Source organism: Marmota flaviventris, chromosome 3, assembly GCF_047511675.1.
Source record: "Marmota flaviventris isolate mMarFla1 chromosome 3, mMarFla1.hap1, whole genome shotgun sequence".
Taxonomy (NCBI): Eukaryota; Metazoa; Chordata; class Mammalia; order Rodentia; family Sciuridae; genus Marmota; species Marmota flaviventris.
The window spans coordinates 101006743-101032096 of NC_092500.1; the positions used below are offsets into that span (position 1 = coordinate 101006743).

Genomic DNA, 25354 nt, shown 5'->3' on the forward strand with positions numbered 1-25354 from the left:
TTATAAACAACTTAAGATGAGCAATCTTTATGTACTTTTTTTTTCTTTTTGCAGTGCTAGGGATAAAACCCAGAGCTTCAATATGACCCTGAGTCACACCTGCAGTCCTATGTATATTTTATATTTTTACATATGTGTTCCCTGTAAGGCATAACAAATTTAATTTAAAAAAAAAATCAATCTCTATAATCTGACTGTCTAGGTAGAGAGAAAGATAGATGATAGAGACAGATATGTGTAAGGGTGTCCAGAAGAGGAACTGAAAGTTCATTTTCATTTCATTTATGTAGGTGAGAGCTTAGCAATTTGCTCAAGATAATTATTAGCAGCAGCACCATGTATCAGATTTGATTAAAATAATACTTTTGAGCTTTAAAACAACTTCTTAAAATTTCATAGTTTATTTTTTGTTTCGTTTTATGTCGTCCAGGCTGGCCGCAAACCCCTGGACCCAAGCCATGCTCCTGCCTCAGCCTCCTGAGTAGCTGGGACTACAGGCATAGGCCACCACCCCCCTTCTTTGTTTCTTTTTAAAGTGAAGGATTTTTTTTTTTTTTAAGTAAGTAGGATCTTCCTATTCCTTTGAAGGAAAAATATTTTCTTGTTTCATAAAAATTGGTATGATAAAGAAATCTGAAACCAATAATTCATAGACCAGAAGAAAATAAAAAATGCTAGAACAATATCTGTGAAGACAGAAAGGATAAACTGGAAAATTTTAGTGATTCTGAGGTTAATTTAAGGAAATAGGAGGCCAGTCTAGATGATTGTGGATTTACAGAACATTGTCCCTGGGAGAGCTCTGGGTGATCAAATTTAACCCTCTCTTTTTTGTGGTTTTTAGATGTAGTAACTCAGGCCCTAAATACTCATCTTTTTCCTTAGTAGATAAATTTCCCGGCTAGAGTTTTACAGATAATTAAGCTTTTTACTTTATTTTCTCAGGCTAGCTGTACCTTATTTTCTCCCAAAGTAAGTGCTAAAGTATAGAGATATATTCACATTTTAATATTCACTTTTCAGTAACAGAATTCTCTTCCGAAAGTTGTAGTTATAATTCTATTTTCTCTAGGAAAATTACGGAAAGAGGGTGCTTTATCACGAGTATCTGAGGAAAGCCTCAATAAAGTCCAAGAAGCTGAGTCCCCTGTCTTCAAAGAGCTCCCAGGTGTCAAGGCAAATGATGACAGCACCGTCCCTCTAACAGGATCATCTGGGGAAGCATCTGGGGCCTCAGAAGGCACATCATCGGGGAACCACCCACGCGCCTCCTATGGTAAGACTCGCCTGCAGAACTTGGGGTTACCAGAGGTGCGAAGGCATTTCTCAGATGATCAGCCAGGCCTGCGTGAAGATCCAAAAGTTTTCTCCAATGTCATGAGTTTCAGTGTTGGTGCTAGAGTTGAACCCAAGGCTCCTCATGTACTAAGCCTGCACTTCACCCCTGTGCTACATCTCTAGTCCCTCAATTCTATGTTTTGAGAAAACCCAGAAGCTAAAGAGACCTCAGGAAGCCATTCCAGGCACCAGAGCAGGCTCTCTCCTGTCCTGTGATTTTCTTCCCAGAGCTATTATTCTTTTGTGAGGTGCCAAGGGCCCACCGCAGCCAGTGGCCGTGCTGCACTCACTCAGCTTACCTGCGCAAATCTTCCCCCAATGCTGAAGACTGGTTCACTCGGCTACTGTAGACGTCTTCCTCGGGGAAGACAAGAAGTGAAGGCTAAGGTTGGAACCCACGGACGTGGTCCTACCTAGAATCACAGAAACCTTAGAAACCACCCAGACCACCTGGGGTAACCTTTAGCCTTATAACCTGATGGACAGTGACTACTCAAGACTGTCCAGCCACTTCCCCTCCTGCAAGGTGGGCCCCCAGCACCTGCTTTCCATGGGTTTATTCTCAGGCACAGCTCAGAGAAAACAAATTGGTTTTGGTTTTTGTGTATGCCTCCTGCATGGTGAACATATGCTTTACCACTGAGCTATATTCCTAGTCCTCTAAAGGTGGAAAATTAATTTTGTCCTGCTGATCTGACACATACTGCCTCCCACTGTTAAGAAGCACATAGTACACTACCTATCTAATGTGAACTGCATTTTGCCTCATATAATTAAGGTTTTTTTTTCCTTTTCCATTTTTTTTTTTCCTGTAGTACAGAGGTACTGAGGATTGGCCCAGGGGTACTTTACCCCTGAGCTATATCCCCAGATCTTTTTTTTCTTTCTCTTTAGACAGGGTGTTAGTAAGTTGCTGAGGCTGGCCTCAAACTTGTGACCCTCCTGCCTCAGCCTCCCTAGTCACTGGGATTATAAGTGTGCATCACCATACCCAGCATCATGTATGAAGTTCTTCTAAAATTTCGTATTAGAATTCTCCCTTTATAGATAGCTAGAAGCAGAAAAGAGTGCTGTATTTCTGGAAGATACTTTTTAAAAGAACTTATCATTTTGACATACTATGTTGTTAGTTCTGCCCTTTTGTTATATGCTTCCAAGTTTGTTTATATTTTTAATTTTAACCCTATTACCGTACTTTATAGTTAGAAAATGAAGCAAACAGAAAAGAATTAAAATTTTGTATAATCCAACCTTCCAGGACCAATGCCAGGAAATGGTAGGGAGTATTTCTTTGCAGACATGGTTTATATTCAAGATGCTAAAAAATAAAACATTTTGTTTGATTGGTGCCAGGGATGGAACCCAGAGCCTTTGCATATTAAGTGTGCTCTCTTACCACCGAGCTACACCTCTAGTCTTAAATAAAACTTTGTAAAATCCTTTTCAGGAAGGGCCCTTTCCATGACTCAAGGTTCTATAAAATCACCGATCTCCAATGGCACATTTGGCTTTGATGGCCACACAAGGAGTGACGGACATGTGTATCACACTGTACACAAAGACTCGGGGCTCTACAAAGACTTGCTGCACAAAATTCACATAGACAGGGGCCCCGAGGAGAAGCCTGCCCAGGAAAACAACTACAGGCTCCTGCGACGAAACAACAGTTACACATGCTACACCGCAGCCATTTGTGGGATGCCAGTTCACTCCACTTTCAAAGCTACTGACTCGTCCTCTGCCCCAGAAGATAGTGAGAAGCTGGTGGGTGACACTGTGTCCTATTCTAAAAAGAGACTTCGCTATGACAGCTACTCCAGCTATTGCAATGCAGTTGCGGAAGCTGAGATCGAGGCAGAGGAGGGTGGTGTGGAAATGAAACTAGCATCTGAGCTGACAGATCCTGGCCAGCCTCGAGAGGATCCTGCAGAAGAAGAAAAGGAAGAGAAGGACACTGCTGAGGTCCATCTCCTGTTCCATTTTCTGCAAGTTCTCACTGCCTGTTTTGGGTCCTTTGCTCATGGTGGCAATGATGTGAGGTAAGTGAAATGTTCATTTGTTTAATCAGTCTGTATTGAGGGTCTCTTGGGTTCCAGAATATAGCAGTAGACAACACAGACAAAAATCCCTCCTACTGGGGGGAGTGCACTAATAATAAACACAGGAGTGACATGCATAGTGCGCTAGATAGTGACGAAGGTTCAAAGAACAATCAAATAGAAAGGGGGAGCTGGTGAAGGGCTGCAGTGGTAGGTAAGTGTGCAGGGAAGAGTGTGTTGAGCCAGGTCTGAAGGAGGTGAGGGAGCCAGCCAGGTGAATGTCGTTGGAAGAGGGAACAGCAGGTGTAAAGGCCAAAGACAGAGAGTACTTGGGATACTCTAGGAAGATCAAGAGCTTTGAGAGAGGAGAGAGTGGAGACTGTATAGTCAGCAAGTAAGTCAGACCTGAAATATGTAGGGCCCCAGAGCACAGAAAAGAATTTCTATCTTCGGGGTGCAGATCCCAGTAGTGGGACCTGCAGTCCCAGCAACTCAGAAGACTGAGGCAGGCAGATAGCATTGAAACAGGGCTTGGGAGGTTTAACAGGAGTTTTCAAAGCAGAAAATGGGCACAGGCATTTACTTGGAGGAAATGTTATTATATATTTGGGCCCTCTTGCCTCAATTTTTCTCCCCTGTAAAATAAAAAAACCAGCTCCCAGAGTCCAGTGGCAATAACATGTCCGTCTTAGTTATTCCCAGTGACAACTGTGGTATCAGTGTTAGCACATGCAAAGGCATGGTGGATGTCACACAGGCTAGAGTCTGTGATGAGAGCCAGGTTGTACTCAGGAACTGCTGGCTTGTGGTCACACTGGAGCAGCAGCAGCCAGTGTCTGTGGCTCCAGAATCCCAGCGGGAGGCATTTAGGTGGGATTGTGCAGAGCCCTGGAGGCTGCCCAGAAGGGCTGCTGCGAGGGAGGGTCACTGGTACAGCAACAGTCCCCAGGAGTCCTTCCAGATTGGACTCTGGGTGGAAGGACAGTTGGACTACAAAGTCTGGGATAAATCAAGTAACTGAGCACTTTTCCTTCAGTGGCGTCTTGTGAGGAGGGTCAGCACCACCTGTGGTCTCTGAAGCCTTCCCCACTCTACATTTGCAGACTACATAGCTACCTGGTGTAACTTTAAATTATGGCTTTCAGTGTGATTATGTGGAGGCATTTCTTCCTGCAACAGAGGGAGTCAGGCTGGGGGAAGGTGTGGCCTCCTGCGCAGACTCCATTGGCTCAGCCCCTTTACTATGGAGGAGGCAGCAAAGCCTGCTAGAATCTAGGGGCCTCAACTTTGAGTCTTCATTCTCTTCTAGTTGTGTAGCCCTAGACAAGTCATATGCCTCCTCAAAGCCTCAGTTTCCCAATCTGTAAAATAGGGTCGAATTAGTTCTAAATTCGTAGGGTTTCCGTGAGGATGATGTAAGATTCTGGTATATCATGCTTATGACAGTTTTCCTCACATACTCAGCAACCAATCCATTGTCACCACTCCTATTATTATCATTAACATGCAGGGCTCGTGTTTTGGTCTGAATTAGGACACCATGCTGCCACTTTTTTTTACTGCCCAATTATTGACTTCTCTGTGGGTGCTGTACCTAGCCTATGTATACGAAACTTCACTTCTGTTCTTTTTAAAAGAAGTCTTGAAGCCAGACAAGCCTGGGCATCCTCTGCTCTGTTCAGTGTCTTCTGGGTGTTTCCATGTGATTTAATTTGGGGCTCCATGTTATGTCCTATCTTAACTTTTGTGTGCCCCTCACACCACTGCACTCCTCCTCATCTTTAAGAATTCTTCATTGAAGGTCTGGTACTGACAGAGTGTTATGAATTGGGCTCCTCACCTCTAGGAGATTAAGCTTTAGTTAGGGAGATTAGACAAACATATCTATGAAAAAGTAACAAACCACCCCAAAACAGTATTTCAAGTTCAGAGGAGGAATCCGGGTATTCAGCACTTTAGATGACCAGAGTTTGGAACAATTGCTTGCAATTTGGTTCTGGTTTTGAGACTTTGCGCAGGATGCCTCCTGATCACAGCCAGGTTCTAGAAACAATAAACTAACCATGAAAGAGGCTTCTATTCATTCAAGAAAAGTTTGCAATAGGCTTCAATACTGAACCATTTCTAACGTATTCTAATCCTTTTCAAAACAACCCTTTGAGCCAGGTAAGCAATACCTTCAAAGACACCGAGATCACATAGCTAAAAAGAAGCAGATTTGAGAGCCAGTTCTTTGTGACTCTCAGCTTATACTCTGCACAGCTGGACTGCAGGAGGAAACTAGAGCTAGCAAAGCCATTAAAATCCCACATGTGCTGGGCTTGGTGGCACACACTTGTAATCCCAGTGGCTCAGGAGACTGTGGCAGGAGGATCACAGGTTCAAAGACAACCTCAGCAACTGAGCAAGGCACTAAGCAACTCAGTGAAACCCCATCTCTAAATAAAATATTCTTTAAAAGGGCTGGGGATTGGCTCAGTGGTTAAGCAATCCTGGGTTAAATCCCCAGTACCCAAAAACAAACAACATGTCAGTTCTCTGCGGGGCTGCCTAAGGCCCGAGGGGCAATAGCCTGTCTCAAGAAAGCGTTCGAGTGCCTGAGTGAGCCTGAATTCATGCCTCAGTCCTTCTTCGTGCCAGCAACTTGACCTTGGCCTTGGTTTCCTCATCAGGAAAAAGAAAGTGACAGTGCCTAGTTTGCAGGGGGGGTTGCATGAATTCATGGTGAGCAATAATATTTGTGATTTCATCGTATGGAACCAGACAGATCTACCAAACCAGGAGCTAGTATTAGTAGCAGTAGCAGATGTGGCAGTGGAAATGGAAAGAAATCTGGGGGAAAAAAAGAAGAAAAACAGAACTTGGTTATTATGTCCACTTCTTGTGATTTTTCAGAACTTTTTAAAGAGTTAATAAATGACACACCCATTAGGATGACTGTCAGGACAAAAAAAAAACAGAAATGTTGGAAAGATGTGGAAAAATTAGAACCTCTGTGCTCTATTAGTAGGAATATAAAATGGCTTAACCACTATGGAAAACAGAATGGAGATTCCTCAAAAATTTAAAGATAAAACTACCATTTGATCTAACAATCCTACTTCTGGGTACAAATCCCAAAGAATTTAGTGCAGAATTTCAGAGATAATTTGCACACACATGGTCAAAGCAGCCTTATTTACAATAGCCAAGAGGTGGAAGCAACATAAATATCCAATGAAGGATCAATGGCTAAACAAAATGTGGTATATAAATACAGTGGAGTATCAGTCAGACTTAAAAAAAGGAAATCCTGTCACATGCTACATCATGAATTAACCCTGAAGACATAAGTGAAATAAACCTGAATAAAGAGATAAATACTATATTCCAATCATCCGAGGCATCTGAAATGGTCAAAATCAGAACCAGAAAGCAGAGTGGCAGTTGCCAGTCGCTGTGGGGAGAGGTGCATAGGATTGCTGTTTACTGAGTATAGAGTTTTACATTTGCAAGATAAAAAAAAGTTCTAGAGACCTATTTCACAGCAGTGTAAGTATACTTAAAATTATTTAACTCTACACTTAAAAATGACTAAGACAATAATTCCAGGTTCTGCTTTTGACTATACAAAAAATATTTTATCACCACTAGACTATGTGATAAGCCACAAGTAAAGTAAGACTCATTCTTGAGACTGAGAAGTCACTGTATATTGTGTGCCATGTGTATATATAATTAATCTTTTTCTTTCCAGTAATGCCATTGGTCCCCTGGTAGCTTTGTGGCTGATTTATGAACATGGTGGAGTAATGCAAGAAGCAGCTACTCCTGTCTGGCTGCTGTTTTATGGAGGAGTTGGAATTTGTACAGGTCTCTGGGTTTGGGGAAGAAGAGTGATCCAGACCATGGGGAAAGACCTCACTCCAATCACACCTTCCAGGTGAGCCAACAGGTTGGGTTGACAGGGCTTGGCTGTTGAGGCCTGCTGTCAAGCCTGAGTTGGTGTCTGAGAGCACCCATGCTGCTTGTCCACCATCGATGATCACAAGTGAGGAAGGGGCAAAGGACAAGAGTGACCCCCTCTTCCACTTTTGTTCACCACTGGTCACCCCCCTCTGTGACCACACTCCCCTGACTCACCTACAGTGTCACTGAGATGTGGGTCAGAAAGGTTCAGAGGGAAGTAGTAGCTGAAGCAGAGCAGGAGGGAAGGGAAAATGGGAAGCCTGTGGCAGCCCCCAGTGTCCTTCCACTGTTGGTTTTCCCATTGTGAAACCCTGAGAGCAAGTGGAGAGTAAGGGTAGGGCAAACAGCACCAGTGTCTGGGCCCATCTTTCTCCAAAATTCCTTATGCACATCAGCTCTACCTGTTCTAGGGAAGCTATCATCAGAGCACATCAGGCTTCTTTTCTGTTTGATTTTCAGCACTATAACAAAATACCTGGAGAGGTAGCTTAGTAGGAGAGCACTTACCTAGCATGCATGAGACCCTGGGTTCAATCCCTAGCATCTAAAAACAAACCAAATACCTGAGATAACCAACTTAGAAAAGATTTATTTTGGATTGCAGATTTAGAGGTTCTAGTCCATCATAGGTTGGCCTCATTGCTTTGGACAGGTGGTGAGGCAGCACTCTGGCAGGAACATGTAGCAGAGAAAAACCACTCACCTCTCAAGCCAGAGAGAAAGAAAAAGCTGGGGTCTCAACATCTCTTTCAAGGGCACACCCCAGTGACCACTAGGTCCCATCTCCCAAAAGTTCTACCACTTCTCAGTATACTATCCTGGTCATCAAGCCTTTAATGCATGGGTCTGTGGAAGACATTAAGGATCCAAAGTATAAACATCGATGCTGCTGTGTCAGTGTAGTACTCTGATTTTAAGTCCTTTGGGTATATACCAAGGAGTGGAATAAGTTGGTCAAATGATGGTTCCATTCCAAGTTTTCTGAGGAATCTCCATACTGCTTTCCATATTGGCTGCACCAATTTGCAGTCCCACCAGCAATGTATGAGTGTGCCTTTTCCCCCACATCCTCGCCAACATTTATTGTTACTTTCATTCTTGATAATTACCAGTGAGATGGAATCTCAGTGTAGTTTTAATTTGCATTTCTCTAATTGTTAGAGATATTAAAAAACGTTTTTTCATGTATTTTTTGACCACTCATATTTCTTCTGTGAAGTGCCTGTTCAGTTCTTTTGCCCATTTATTGATTGGGTTCTTTGTTTTTTTGTTTTTTGGGGTGGGGGTGGGGTTTTGGTATTAAGTTTTTTGAGTTCTTTATATATCCTGGAGATTAGTACTCTATCTGAGGTACAGGTGATAAAGATTTTCTCCCATTCTGTAGGTGCTCTGTTCATGGTCTTGATTATTTCCTTTGCTGTGAAGAAGCCTTTTAGGGGCTGGGGATGTGGCTCAAGTGGTAGCGCGCTTGCCTGGCATGCGTGCAGCCCGGGTTCGATCCTCAGCACCACATATAAAACAAAGATGTTGTGTCCGCCGAAAACTAGAAAATGAATAATATTAAAGAATTCTCTCTCTCTCTCTAAAAAAAAAAAAAAAAAAAAAAAAGCCTTTTAGTTTGATACAATCCCATATATTGATTCTTGACTTTACTTCTTGTGCAATGTTTACAGCAGTTCAACTTATAATAGCCAAGCTATGGAACCAATCTAGGTGCCTACAACAGATGAATGGATTAAAAAAAAGACATGGTATATATATATACATAATGGAATATTACTCAGCCATAAAGAAGAATGAAATTATGGTATTTGCCAGTAAATGAATGGAATTGGAGAATATGATGCTAAGTGAAATAAGCCAACCCAAAAAAACCAAATGCCGAATGTGCTCTCTGATATGTTGATGCTAATTCGCAACAAGGGAGAATAGGGAGGGAAATATTAGAAGTTTATTGGATTAGACAAAGGGGAATGAAGGGAAGGGAAGAAAGATGGGAATGGGAAAGACAGGAGAATGAATCAGACATAACTTTCCTATCCTTATATATGAATACACAACCAGTGTAACTCCACATCATGTACAACCACAAGAAATGGGATCCTAATTAGAATAAGTCATATTCCACATGTGTATAATGTGTCAAAATACAGTCTACTGTCATATATATCTAAAAAGACAACAACTAAAAGATCCAAAGTAGTGCCTTCCTTTCCTAAAAATTCTCCATCCACCCCAGCTCTCACTCACCATCCTTCTGTAGTTACCTTAGGCATCCTCCCTCTAGCTCAGCCAGATGGGATGTGCCCCTGCTATTCTGGGGCGGGGGTGGGAGGGGGGTCCGGAGCTTTACATGTGGTCGTTCTCTCATATAGCTTCTAGATATATAAGGGGTTAATTGACAAACTTAGAACTTTCAGAATACAACTACCTATTACAGGAAGTCTGCTCTTGTTTTAAAATGTACTGGAGCTCTTCATTTGCAATTTTTTTCTGATTTTCAGTTTACCCCTTGAGCTTCATTTTAACAAGATTCTTTTAGAAGGTTGCTTTGAAGAAACATTAATAATCTGTGAAAAAAATTGCTTTTTTGTAATAAGCACACATTTAAAAAATGAAAGCATAGTTTTTCTTATGCTCCTTTAGAAAAATGACTAATTTATCATCTTATTACACAGCACGAATTTCTGACCCAGTTCCTACAGTGTGGGGTTTTTGAAAACATATCAGAAAAAAAAGGCTGTTTGGGACTGTCAACAGTATAATGCAAAGTCTTAGTGTGAATTGTTGCCATTATGCAGCAGTTTCTTGTTCTGCTAATGGCAGTCTGTCCCAGTCAGCAGTCAACCAAAGAATGTTCTGGTGAGACTTTGCACCCACGGGGTGTCCGTGAGGCCAACAAAGAGCGCCTATGATATGTCTTCTTGTGCTCCCTCCTGCAGCGGCTTCACCATTGAACTGGCCTCGGCATTCACTGTGGTCATCGCCTCCAACATTGGGCTTCCTGTCAGCACCACACACTGCAAGGTAGGCCTCTGCCAGCAGAGGATTGTCCTTTCATGGGGCTGCTAGGATCAGCCCAGAGTCACCAAGTGAATTCCAGAAAAGCTGGTAGCTCTTTTTATATGTGATTGTGTGTGGGGTGGAAAAAAGCATCTCAGGGTTTGCCAGGTCTCCAGAAGCTTGTTGGATGTGCGTATTTGCTTTCCTCAAACTGACCCTTCTGACCAACCGTCTTTCCTGCTCTGTAGTACGGCACCTTTTACTGTTCAAACTTTGCTCTCTCAATGTGTGAATACAAGAACCTTCCTTCCTTACACATGGGCTTCACGCTTCTCTTTTAGCTTGTGCCTCCCTCATCGTTTCCACTCTGGATTTTGCATTAAGGTCATGTGTGTGCTAACCATGTGGCTCAAATAGGGCATGCCCTGAGTTCCAACTCATTGCTGGGTTCCAGGGCTTGACCATGGAAGTAGAAATAGAAATAAATAAATTATCTCAATGGCTGTGTCAGGGTTTTTCTCCTCCTATATCATGTTTAAAGTGACTATAAAGCCTTAGAGTAAGTTCCAAATGAACTTAAATTCCCAGTATGGACCCTTGCTGAGTGCTCTAAGACGCAGAGCTGAACAAGAGGGAATTCCTTGTCATGGTGGTCAAATGGAGCAGTGAGGAGTTTTAATTATTAATGAAGAAGAAATAGACTCCATGAGTTTCGGGAGATTATCTAAAGTCAAGCAGGGAGAACCAGAACTAGAATACAGTTACGATAGCCTAAGTCTGCCCAGAATCTGAAGATAATTCCAAAATATCCCCCATGAGCCTTCTGTATGCAGAAATACTCACTACCCTCAACAAAGCAAAAGCCACTTCTAGATTTTTCCCTAGTTTCATTTATTCATATCATTCAAGAAAAGCTCATTTGTACTTGCCATGCTCTGGGCTCCTAGGGGAATACAGCAGCCATAAGATAGGCATGGTTATCTACATTTACCTATAACTTTAAAATTCCAGCCAATATGTTTATAAACAAATGCCAGTTAAATGCAAATGACTTTGTACTTCAAACGTTTAGATAGGGTGGCATTTATAAGAGTATTCTAAGTGGGCTGGCACATTTAAGACAAAGCTGGGACATGTGGCTTGAAGAGTCAGCCTCAGTGGAAAGAAGTTTCTTGGTTTTTTTTCCTTTTTTTGCTACAATTAGAAAAACCTCAATTTTTATAAATTCTCACTATAAAAATCACTTCCACTTACCAAGTATATGCAGAATTCCAGGCCCTGTGCTTAGTGCTTTATTCCTGCACAATACAACATTAACTTCCCATAGTAACCCTGTGAAATTAGTAGTTATTCCCAGTTTATAGATGAGAAAACTGAGGCCTCCGGAGTTAGGTCACTTTCCAAAAATCATAGAGTTATCGTGTGATAGAACCAGGATTCAAATCTTCATCTCATGCTATGTACCTCCTAATTGTAGTCACGATAGTCATTGTCATGGTAACCAACCCATGACTAACGTGTAGGGCAAGTCTTTGCTGGGTACTCTTTGGAGTGTACCCAAAGAGATAAAATATTAATTCATTTTATCTTCCCAAGAACTTTAAATATATATATATAGAGAGAGAGAGACACAGTGCCTTTATTTTATTTTTTTATATGGTGCTGAGGATCAAACCCAGAGCCTTCCACATGCGAGGAAAGCACCCTTCCACTGAGCTACAACCCCAGCCCTTCCCAAGAACCTTTTGAAGTGGATACTTAGATTTCTCCAGTTTCACATATGTGGAAACCAGGGCTTAGAAAGGTTAAGTAATGTGCCCAAGGCTGCACAAGCAAGGAATGGTCACACTGAGGTATCAACGTAGGCTGTGTGGTTCCAAGCCCTGCTCCCCAATTCTCTGCTCTTGCCTCTTCAGGATAAGGGAGAGGACAGGGATAGGTGTGAGGTGCTCCTATCAATCATCATTGTTATTTTTCTAATTTTGATTATTTAAAAAATTATCAAAGGGACTGGGGTTGTAGCTCAGTGGTAGAGCACTCACCTAGCATACATGAGGCCCTGGGTTCCATCCCTAGTACCACAGTATATAAAAATAAGAATCACTAAAGAAGTACATATTTATTGAAATATTTCAAATAATGTGAAACTATGAACGAAAAGTGGCCATCAGAAGACTGAGGCAGAAGAATTGCAAGTTTGAGGCCAGCCTCAGGAAGACCCTGCCTCAAAATAAAAAATAAAAAGGGCTGGGATATGGCTCAGTGGCAGAGGGAGTGACCCTGTGTGCAATCCCCAATACTTACAAAAAAACAAAAAAGGACCATCTTCTTCCCCCTATTGTACCTCACTTCAATTCTCCATTTCACTATGTGGGAACATAGAAAAAAATACATATTGTTTTCCAAGTTTTTTTCCAAGGCTTTTACTTTTTTATGTTTTTATTGGTACATTATAATTATACACAATAGTAGGAGTCATTGTGAGTTATTCATCAATTTCAATCCCAGTGTGCCCAAGTACTCTTGCCTGCCCCCACCCTCCAATCCCCTTCTTCTATTCTCCTGGTTTCCCTTCAATGGGTGCATTATAATTATACGTAAAAGTGGGATTCATTGTGATATATTTGTACATGCACATAGCATAAAGGATAATGTAGCAATAGTTGGCTCTTTGAAAATATTAACAAGTTTGTTAAACCCTTAAACTTTTTAACTTTTCTGTAGGCATAAATAATCACTGTCTTTTTAATGGTTAACTGCACTTTAGCAACCTTTTAAAAGCATACTCTCACACTAGTTGAAATATCTCTTAAAAAAAAAAAAATAAACAGCACCAGTTTGGTTTTCCTAGGTAACTGTTACTTACCTAACTACATTAGCATTTACACTAATGTGTAAAGTATTATAACTGATAATACTGACTTTGCTAGTAACACTAAAATCTAGAACACAACTTCTAGAAATAGATGAAAAGTATAAAATGCCTTTAAAAAGTAATCTATTCATTTTTATCTTTTAATATTATTTCTCCAGTATTTATATTTACACTATAATAAAGAGATGTTATTAAGGGATTTATATCCAGTTTGTACAGGACCTTTGTGAAGAATATGTTATTGTTGACCTAAAGTAGCCATACAAAGCATTTGATAAGTTTTGTGTCTGTGGGATGTGATTCTTGTTGGCACCTAAAGCAAGTCTTCTTCTCATTGGACCACAGTGGGATGTCATCAGTGAAATGGACAAGACAGAGCTCAACTTGGATTCTTGTCAGTTTGTTCAGTGTCATTGATCATGGACTTCTGGACAAAGACCAGAGCTAGTCACTTTAGGAGGCACAAGTAGAGTCCTGGCTCATGAGAACATACAGGGCTGTGGGAGAGCAAACCACTCTCATCAAGTCCAGATAATAGAAGTGCAAGGAAGAGGTCACAGCTGCCATCGCCCTATAACACTTACTCTCTTAGATCGCATATTTCCTGTGCATGCAACAATCCCCAAATGGCAAACGTGGGATGAAGTATGAGAGATGTGGGATGGTATTAAGAATGGGGCCTGTGTGGGGGGAGCCATGAGTCCGTACACATTCAGAGGGTGTTGATGTCCACATAAAATCATAACCAGATTGCATCCAATTTTCAAGAGTAATTATCCTGCATTTGATTTTTAAGTTTCTTACTTGGAGCCATCCATTTGAAGGTGGGCAAACGTAGGGAAATTGGCAGGAAAAAAGATGGAAACTCTTTTTTTAAATGAGCTCTTGAGTTTATCTGGGTAGATTTCATTTATTCATACTTTCACCTAAGGGAACATAATTTAGTGCATAGTTTAAATTTTGACATAACCTATTTAAAATGTTTTGTGATATGAATGTTAGCTGAATGTTTAATTCAGAAAAGAACAAATAGAAAAAGTGTATCACATTTTATTTCAAAAGCACATATAAAACAATCTGCTTTGATTATAGATTTTGCTCTCTAGAAGCATTTACATTTTATACATTTTTGTGTTTCATATCAGAGGGCTCAGCTTACTAGATATTTTCCTGGGGTAAAACCTCTGAGTAAGGTCAAAAGCTTGGGGTTGTGGTTCAGTGGTAGAGTGCTCGTCTAGCATGCGTGAGGCACTGGGTTCTATCCCCAGTACCACGTAAAAATAAATAAATAAAGGCATTGTGTCCATCTACAACTAAAAAAAATTTTTTAAAAGAAAATCTGGGGCCCTTTAAAAAAAAAAAGTCTTCATTAAAGAAATATAAACTAGTCTTTGAAATAAAAGTATCCTGAAATATTCAGCAATTCGTTAATTGTTCACTTCTGTGAACCTTAATCCACTTTGATCTTTAGCTCTAAAGCATAACGCATACCACATTAAGACCATTGCTGAACACAAACACTTGTTTGTGAGCTTTCTGATAGGAATTCTGAATGGTCTTATTTAAAATTTTTTAATTCCATAGTGGGCTGGATTGAGATTACTGTCATTTGTGAATTATCCACATTGTCAACCTGTTAGTGACATAGATGATTTCAACTGGTGTTAGGATTTAGAACAGCATATAAGAAATCCTAAGGATTTAAAAATTTAGAATTACAATTTCTAATTTAATCTCTGATTTTGCTCTCTGTTTTCCCTACTCCTTAATAGTTCTGCTATTGGTTTTATGATGATGATCTTAAGCTGGACCCATATTTAATTTATTAAAAGGCAAGTTAGAATACAGAAAAAAATGTTCTTTTATATCAACAAAAGACACAATCAGTAGTGATGACATAATACTGTGGAACTTTTATGAGCCAAATAACATATAACAACTAAATCATGTACATTAAGTGAAACTGTCACAACTTAGACATTAGTATGTCCAATTCTATAACAAATGAAGCAGAGGAAAAAGTACTGAGGGGTAAAAAAGGACTTACACAGTATAATTACCAGCTGTATATCAAATTGGTACCCTACTAATCATAGGCTTTCTTATTGGGTATCATGAAAATGAATCATAAATTCAGAAGACTATTGACAAAATTTTAAAAATAGAAGTTGTATTAACTAACTACAACCTCTAATCACAGTGTGTCAAGCTAGAAATTAAGTAAATATTGGAATAAGAATGTATCCCTTGGAGCTGGATGCAGTGGCACGTGCCTATAACTGCCATTAACTCAGGAGGCTGAGCCAGGAGGCTGAGGCAGGGAGATTAAAAGTTTGAGGGCAGCCCCAGCAATTTAGTGAGACCCTGTCTCAAAATAAAAAGTAGAAGGGGCGAGGAATGTAGCTCAGTGGTAGAGCTCCCTTGGGCTCAATCCCCAGTACTATACACACACACACACACACACACACACACACACAGAGATGTCCCCTTGAACAGTTTTTAATGCTTTTTAAAGTAACAATTGAATCAAGGAGTTTTAAAAACAATACAGTGACAGCTTTCTTGGAAAATACTAAAAACTCTGTGCATGTGTGTTTCTGTGTGTACACATAGCAAAACCTGTGGCAACTGAACCTCCACTAAAATGAAAATGCCTATCTTTAAATGGTTCAGTTTATCAAAGGAAAAATAAAATAAGCAAATATTTCAAATTAGGATTTTATAAAAAGTCCACAACAATAAAAATTCTGAAGAAAGATATAAGAGTATAACCAATTAAAACAAATTTAAAAATTAAAAAAAAAGATGGTCAACTGAAAAAAAGAAAGATTTAAGAAGTATTTAAAGCAAATTTTTTTAAATAGTGAAGAAGGAGATAGAGTGGTTACTAATAAAATTTATCAAATCACATCAAAGGAAAACAAAGGAAGAGGAGTTAAGTTAAAAGGAGAAAAGACATTGTACGAACAGATATAGAGAATTTGGTGTTTTTTCTTGAAATGGTGTTACTATGTTGCCAAGGTTGGCCTTGAACTTCTGGGCTCAAGCAATCCTCCCACCTCAGCCTCCCAAGCAGCTAGGACTCCAGGTGTGCTCTACCCTGTCCAGCTTGAAGAGAATTTTTTTTTTTTTTTTATCATGAAAGGAACCACACAGCTATATCTGAAGGATCTGAAAACCAATGTGAAATGAGTTAGCTTTTGCAAAATGTACATGACAAAAAAATACTGACATAAGAGGTAGAAAAATGTAGAGAAACCTGACCAGAGCAATAGAATGAAAATAAGTGAGTTCTCCAAAAAAAGTTATCCTCCCCAAAAGAGCAAAAAGAATGTGGCACTTCTGACTCCTGTTCTAATTCATCATTTCTATTAAAAAAATAATAATAGATAATTCCATTATCATATAAATTTTCCACAGTGTAGAAGGAAAAAAAAAAGCAAAACAAAACTAGAATATTTCCAGTTTATTCTATAAAGCATACACTGAATAACCCTAATTCTGAAAATCTAACTTAAAATATCACAAACAATTGTGAAAATTCAGCAAATTGTGGTAAAATGTAAGAATATAGGGAACATAAAATGTATTGCTTTAATCATTTTAAGTGTAAAACTGTGTGTCAGTGAGTACATTCACACTGTTGTACACCTGCTGCCCAGTACATTGTCTACCTGAGTACTTTCTGTATGTATATCATTAAGTAAAAAACAAACAAATCCACCCACAAAAAAAAATCACAAAAAACCTGTCTTCACCTATGAATATTGATTTAAAACTTTAGGATGTTAATAAATGACATCAAAAGAACATTTCAGCACTTGTAAGTAGAACCTTCTGGATTATCAGGAAGTAGGCTCTGTGAATTCTCTATCTCTGTGGGGCCTGACCTCACAGGGGATCCACAGAAATGTGCTGAGTTCCAGGGAAGGTAAGAGGACATCTAGAGTAAAAAGCCCAAGCCCAAGAGAAAGATAAAAAATCTAGAGCTTATCATCATAGCCAGTTAGAAAAGATAACGGAAATTAAAAGGGAAAAAAAAATTCCTCCATGATTTCAGGGGGGGAAAAAGTCATTTTAGAATAATCCTAGTAAGAAATGTGAATGATGTATATGCAAAAGGCCTAAGTCTTTGCTTAGAGATATGAAAGAAAACCAGAATATGAGACATACTGTGAGATGGGATGGGGGAAACTAGGTTTTATAAAGATATCTCCAACATACCCGCCCCCGCCCACAGAATTTTTCTTGGTACTTTACAAAATGGGATTATTTGGGGTAGGATAAATTATCAGGAGTATCAAATGGTGTAAAAAGAGAAGTGATGAGGAGAGACTAATGGTATGTGTTCTAAGGAAATATGAGTTAAAAGTAGGTGCTGGGGAAAAGGATCTCTTCTCCCTTTTTCTTCCCTATTATTTAAAATTTAGTTTCCTTTTATGTTTCTTACGTTGTTACTGTTTCCGTAGTGTTTAGTGAGTACTAAGTTTCAATTTGGGGTGATGAAAATGGTCTGGAGGTGGATGGTGGTGAAGGTTGCACAACAATCAGATGTACTTAAATGCCTTTAAAAATAGTTAAAATGGTAAGTTTTATGTTATGCATATTTTATCACAATATTTTTAAAAATATATATTTGTATAAGAACAGATGAAACCTATCATATATGAGCATGTTTATAGGAGGAAAAAATTTAACCAGTAAGTGACATTGAGTAGCTAGAAAAACAAAATTAGACCCACAGCTCTCCAATTACATGAACATAAATTGATGGCTTTAAATAATATTTTAAGAATATTATTAAATTTAGAATAAAATAGAAAAATTTTATTTTAGAAAATTTAGAATAAAGTAGAATTAGGTATTTGTGAAATATTCAAACTAAGGATAAATCACAGAATAAAAGTATAACATATTTAATTGCATGAAACTGAAAATTCCAAAATGAAGCAAAGCAAAATTCCTAGATTGAGAAAGTATTTATATTAGATATCACAGTTAATATTATTATTCAATAACATTCACACATAAATAAATAAAGGGCACACTAGATTCCAGTATGTTAAATGGGCAAAATACATGAAAAAAAAACAACTTTTATATGTTAAAAACTAGAAGGAATGAAATTGGGTAACTACACAAAAGAAAGTTCAACTGGCACAGAGGTGTACACCTATAATCCCAGCAACTAGGGAAACTGAGGCACAGATCACAAGTTGGAGTCTCTAGTCTCAGCAATTTAGCAAAGCCCTAAGCAACTTTATAAGACCCTGTCTCAAAAAAGCAAAAGCCCTGGGGATGTAGCTCAATGGTAAAGTGCCCCTGGGTTCAATCCCCAGTCTTAAAAAAAAAATGAAGTTCAGCCTTAGTTGTGATTAAAGATATGCAAACTGGGCTGAAGATTAACTGCCTTTAAATATGCTAGTTTTTTGGTTTCCAGTTTGCTTTCATCTTAAGTTCTATTTTATTTTTCTGTAGTTAAATTACTCATGCTTTAAATCACCTTTCCTGTTTGAATCTCATTGGCCACTGTTAAGTGTTTGGAGATTAATAGAGACAAAGCATATTTTATGTAGTTCTTTAAAATCCAACTTGCATGTGACCAAGGGGCACCCTATTAAACTCTCAGCATAATCAGTCCCCCTGTGAGGCATGAGATTAAAAGCATTGTATTTTCTTAGGATTTTCATTTTCTAGGATAACGTTATCTTTTTTTTTCTTTCAAAAATTTCAACAAGCTATAAATGAACTTTGAGTGTTTTTGAAAAATACTCGAATTAATATTAACATTCTAATTTGCACATGTCCATATCTGTCACCTTATGAGTCATAGTTGATAGTTTAGATTCAATAATATTTATGTGAATTGTAGTTGAAAAAGTACATCACAACTATATATGGAATGGAATAATCCTAAAACAATTGTGCCTAACAAACATTTAACAAACTTAGGGGAAATAATTGTCAATTTTATAATGTAGTTTATTTCTGTGCTTAGCCTATTTACATTGGTTAAATGTAAATTTTGTGTCTCACCTTTAAATACAGGGGCCTCGTTTTTACTTTTAAATGTTTGTGCTTCTGCAGGTGGGTTCCGTGGTGGCTGTGGGCTGGATCCGCTCCCGAAAGGCCGTGGACTGGCGCCTCTTCCGTAATATCTTTGTGGCCTGGTTTGTGACTGTCCCAGTGGCTGGGTTATTCAGTGCTGCTATCATGGCTCTTCTCATATATGGGATCCTTCCATATGTGTGATTTGTCTTCTTCCAACCAGTAAACTAAAGGGATAGTCTAGCATGGGTATGTGGAAGGTGTTCCCTCATATCTCTCTCTCCACCCCTCTCCCTCCCTCCCCCGCCCCCGACACACACACATCCCAACCACACACAGCTGTCTCCCAACCAGCTCTCCACATCCTTTTCAAATGGTTCCAGACCACACACCTCACCCAGGCTGCAGAAATTCATCTTCCAGAGCTAACTTAACTACTGTACATAGTAATATGTATTAAACTGTTATCGTGGTGATATAATGTGGTGCAGTTACTTATATATTAAATATATATTGTATACATAGAATAGGTAGCATTATTTCAAACATTCAAAATGGGAGTGGAGGTTATTGCCTAGAATTCAATATTCAATAAATCTTGTATATAATGATTTCTGTGGCAAATGTTAAGGCTTTTTCAAAAGAAAGTATAGATTGGAAAATCTTTTTTTGCCCCCCTCCATGATACTTTCTTCTTTAATATACTGTAAGATAAATGAGATACAAGATACACAATACAAATTTGGGCAGGTGTACATAGGCCCACATGTGATTAAATAATACCAGGACAGAGTTCACAAGTGCTTTCACTGAAGTATTTGTTCATATACTATGTATGGATTATTGTGTAATATATCATAATTACTTTTGTAAATACTTAAAACTGTAATTTTTTAATGGTGTGCTTCCCTTATACTTTTTTGATCAGAGAATTTTGGAAAGTACCAAAGAAGCAGGGGAATAGTTTGCCAGTATTATTTTTTCACGTTGTTTGTACCCCTCCTCATTAACCTGGATGTAGTAAGACCACCCAAGCTCTGAATTGCCCCAGAGCATTGTGTGTGGTTGAGACACCAGCGCCCATCCTGTTCATATTACTCTTGGATTCCCCACCCCACCAGCACCACCACTGCTGCCACATACCAGATACTGGTCAGCCCTGCAGTGGCCTTTCATTGTCACCAGCGTGGAGAATGTACAGATGTAAGGATGTGTAACTAGACACTACACATCAAGTCCAGTTTAAATTTCCATCCCTGTTCTCCCCTGCAGCTTGAAAAAAAGGGATTGTCTCAAACTTTAAAGCCAGTGAGGCTTTTTTATGTGCTTTGACATTCTAGAAATTCAGGGGCTGGAGTTGAATACTAAAGGTACACTGGGTGTGAGGATTTCCTTGAGGCCTTTACTAAGTGGGAGATCCTGATGCTCTCTTGTAGTCCCACTGGATTCTCTTCTCTTTTGATAGCGGGAGGAAGTATGACTAATGTTAGAGCCTGAAACTATGGAAATGCTGCTAAAATTTTTATATTGACAAACATTTTCTCGGTACTTCATTGTGATTTTTCATTAATCAACCATATTAAATTTATAATAAAAAATGCCCCTCAAAAGTTTGCTTCTGAAGTCTTTTTCTGAATAGCTACAAAATGTTTATCTTTCAGAGTTTCCACAAAAATAAAAGCTATATAATTTGGCCTCTTAGTTTTCAGATACATTTTCTCCCCTATTTTACTACCCTTACATGTTATGCAGAAAATACACAGGAACGAGAAAAGGAAAGAATGGCATACACAGCCAGGATTCAGAAATCCCTACTGGAAACACATACATATTGGAGCTGTCTGACCACAAGGTTTGTCCCTGGATCAGGACTTTGCTAAAGGAAGTACCTGCTCAGCCTCTCCAGCTTGGCTCATAAGTTAGCCATACTTCCAGGCTAAGGGCCAGCAGGTAAGTGCAGATCCTATCTATCTGGGCACAAGCAGCCAACAACAACAAAACACCTGAGGCTTCAGAGGAAAATATCCCCCTTAATATTCTGCAGCAGCAGCAGCAGCCAAAAGCTGCCTTCCCTTCAGGAGCTAAGGAGGTAGCAGATGAACAACACTGGCCAGGTGTGAACACTCCATCTCCACAAAGAAATCTAGTCCTCCAACTCTGTTTTTTGAGATGGCGTCTTACTCTGTAGCCCAGGTTGGCCTCTAATTTCTGAGCTCAGGTGATCGCCTACAGGAGCATGCCCCCATGCTGAATCACTGATTTTTTTAAGTCACCTGATGCCTTTCATTTTCCCACTTTTGATAAAGATTTTGATAAAGAAAGTGCAATATGTTCCAAAATCTATAACAAATAGCAACACAACACAATGCAAGCAATACTGCACAGACCAGTCTGCTGGATGCAGGCAGTAGATCCTTTCTAGTTTGCAGCCCCTGTCCTTGGAGAACTGCCACCTGAGTCCTGACGCAGCTCCAAGTAGGTGGGTGGCAGAGGCAGATTTCCAGCAAGTGAATGGGGACAAAGGTCACGCCTCACCAGCAATGTTTTGAGAGAAGCCTTGCACACTACACCCCCTTTCCCAGGTTTTATTATCTGACAAACAGATGGGCTAGCCACTTGACAACTGAACCCCCTAGAAGAAGGGAAAAGTCCACTCTAACCCAGACTCGTCCCCCTCAAGTCATTGAACAGCAAATGCTCTGGTGGGTGGTGGAAGGGGCCCGTCAGGCCACGGGATGGGGAAGCAGATGCCCTGATTAGCTAACTGGTGATGATAGGTTAATGTGGTCAGGTAGAGGGTAAGTTATGTCACAGGGGCGGGGGGGGGATGCTGGTAGAAGGCTCTGGTGGGCCAGTAGCCTACAGTTATCCCCGAGAGTCTTTCCTCAGAGTTCACCAGCCTCTCCCTTTAATAATACAAACACTCTAAGAAAACACATGAATCACTGGCATCTTAGTGTGTGTTCTAGACAGCTTTCCTACACCGAAGAGAACAGCCTGGAGCAGACAGGAGAGCCCTACATAGGGAGGAAGGACCCTGGAGACTCTTGCCCAGTGTCTGGGCTCCCCAGGGGCAGAGCTGGGATACTATTAAAAGCAGCTGAAACTCCTTGGACAGTTGTCTTTTTCTTTGATTTCTGCCTTCCAGAGGGACTGAACTTGTGAGCAACTATCTAATATCTTCAGCGAGGTAATTTTTTAAATAAATCCTTCCTCCTCCACTTCCTAAGCTACAGCATTAAGCTTCAGAATTCTCAAGTAGTAGAAGAAAAAAAAATTAAATCCTATAGTTTGGAAAATAAAATGTAAAGATCAGTGTCATCAATGATTTTACTCGATTATAAAGCAGAGCCAGGAAAAGGCACTTTAAGAATTTAGACTACACACTGGGGCTGGGGTTGTGGCTCAGTGGTAAAGCGCTTGCCTAGCACATATGAGGCACTGGGTTCAATCCTCAGCACCACATAAAAATAAATAAATAAAGACATTGTGTTCGTCTACAACTTAAAAATTAAAAAAAAAAAAAAGGATGATTACGCAGTGTTTTGCTGTTCTAAAATGAGATTGTATCCAGAATCTGCTTACCTGTGGGAGACCAAATTTGCCTGTTACCTTATAGTGATCCTGGAGGAGCAGCTCCTGGAGTCAGGCAAAACTGAATTCAGATTTCAGCTCCTGCTTATTGCAATGACTTTAGGCAACTTCCTTAGTCTCTTGTTAGCTCCAGCTTCATATGCAAAATGTGTACATTGAGACCATCTCACAAGATTGTATATTGAAGGGCTTGGCCCAGAACAAGGACTCTATGAACTAGTGCTTGTTTTCCTTTCCTGTACTTGAAGCCTTTATTCATTACTTTTCTTTTTTCTTTTTTTGAGATGGGAGGGTGTCTATCTTGCCCAGGCTGACCTCCAACTAGTGGACTCTCCTGCCTCAGCTTCCTGAATAGAATTCTGGGAGTGTTCCATACCTGATCTCACCACCTCAATTTTTTTTTTTTTTTTTTTTTGTACTAGAGATTGAACCCAGGGGAGCTTTGCCACTAGGCTACATCCCCAATCCTTTATATTCTTTATTTTGAGAGAGGATCTCACTAAGTTGCTGAGGGTGTAAGTTGCTGAGGCTGGTCTTGAACTTTAGATTCTCCTGCCTCAACCTCCTGAATAGCTAGGATTACAAGTGCTGTGAGCACCACCACAACCAATCTCACTGCTTCAATTTTTTTTTTGAACAATTCCCTCAGAACTCCTCTGAGAACACTGAAATGGGTGTTGGAAACAGCTAGCTAAACAAGACAAAACTGCCTACAGACTAAAAGAAAGTGGAATGTGGGTTATTTGCTTGCTTGATGGGAAAAAAAAAATGGGTGAGACCTATACAATGTGGTTAAATAAATAGGAAATGTAACCCTACACTTGAATTTTCACCCTCATATTTCTATAATATATCATCCTTTACTCTCAAAAAAGCAACAAAACAACCTGAAGCATATTATGAAAAAAAGAAAAAAAAATCCCCACTACACCATCATCCCACCTCCATCCTTTTTGAAACATTTTCATTTCCCTTATTTTATTTGGTCTTTGAAACACCTGGACCTGGCCAGGCACTGGGGAAATGAAGGCACAGAATGAGAAAACATTTAGGTAGCCAAATGGTAACAGGGATGGAGAAGACCCCAGGATTCCTGACCCTTATCTCAGTCTCTTCCAATTTAGCGGCTGTCAGACTGTCCTCCACTGCAGTCTCCATAAAAAGGAGGACTGTGCAAAAAAGCAAACTCTATTTGTTGGCGGTTCATTGATTGTAACAAATGTGCTATATTAATACACTCTGTTAATAATAGGAATGCTAGAGTAAGGGGCTGAGGAAGCGAACAAATATGTGGGAATATTGTTACTTTCTGTTCAGATTTCTGTAAAACTAAAGCTGCTCTAAAAAATCAGGATTATTAATTTTTAAAGGATACGTGTTTATAACAAAGATAAAAAATGTAAACAAACAAAAAAGTCTAGATCTAGAAGGAAGATTTAGAGAAGGAACACTGACCAGTGATTAAGAACTTGAAAAGGAAGTCTAGGAAGAAAAGGAAGGGGTTTGTTCTGCCTGTTTCTATGAAGGAAATATGAGGAATTAAATATGATTTTAAGGAAAGCGTTCTCCAAGATATTGAGAACAACCAACAGTTCTCCATGTGGCAAGATCTAAACCTACTTAAAAAGCAAAAGGGATTTTGGCCAGAGCAGAATGAACAATTTTCTTGCCTTTCCCCAGATTTGCCGCATAAGTTTAAACTAAACCCTGAATTTAAGAGATTCCAAACCATGAGTTGATAGGGAAGGGGCAAGGATTGAACGACTCCAAAGACAGAAAGCACCACCCAGGTAACCAGAGCGACACCTAGTGGCGTCAAGTTTAATTACAACTATGACTATCTTTTCAGACCCTTTAAAATTGCAGCAGGGAAGTCGTCTCACAGTGTTATCATAATTTAGAGTTGCAAAAAAAAAATGCCAGAAATTATCTGTGCTTCCTTTGATGGTCTTAGGTGACCATGATCACTTGCAAAAGTCCTTATTACTGGAGAGTCTGACTTGGCTCACCCGCCTATGATGGCTTATTTTCATTCGTTCAGCAAACATCCAGGAGAGCCTCATGTGCCAGGTACTGACCTGGCCAGGGTAGGAAGATGAAAAGACCGCTAAGAGTTCACAGGCAGGAGAGGAGACAGATTAAACACAACTGCAGTGGGACTGCTGCCATCCTGAGGCTTTGGGGCAGAGCAGGAGCCATGGGCAAGGGCTACTAAGTGACTTGAGGAGATCAGAGAAGTTTTCAGACAAAAGGTTGAAATTTGGCAGAGACTGTAAGTGCAGAGTGGTCCTGGAAAGCATAGGTTGTTTGGGAAATAGTGGGTTCTGGATGCCTGCAGAATGTCCAAGGAGAAATATCTGTCAGGAGATTTGGAGTTCAGGAGGGACTTCTAGCTGGCTTTAGGAAGCAGCTGTCCAGGAACCAGATGGGAGTAAGGGTGTCTAAAGGCAGAGTGAAGTCGGAACATGAGAATCTCTAGGAAGATGTGTCAAAGAACACACTGCACTTG

At 39.8% G+C, this 25354-nt stretch overlaps 1 protein-coding gene across 11 annotated transcripts in view; it reads left to right on the forward strand.

Moving 5' to 3' along the window:
* Positions 1–20850, forward strand: part of Slc20a2 (solute carrier family 20 member 2) — a 101358-nt gene extending 80508 nt beyond the window's left edge. For all 11 annotated transcript variants that reach the window (XM_071610160.1, XM_071610163.1, XM_071610166.1 and 8 more), the window contains 5 exons: positions 1073–1276; positions 2786–3377; positions 7114–7299; positions 10268–10352; positions 19291–20850. In XM_071610160.1, the coding sequence (XP_071466261.1) occupies positions 1073–1276; positions 2786–3377; positions 7114–7299; positions 10268–10352; positions 19291–19455 (1232 nt within the window). In that variant the 3' untranslated portion in view covers positions 19456–20850. The remainder of the gene's footprint in view (positions 1–1072; positions 1277–2785; positions 3378–7113; positions 7300–10267; positions 10353–19290) is intronic.
* Positions 20851–25354: the final 4504 nt, after the last annotated feature.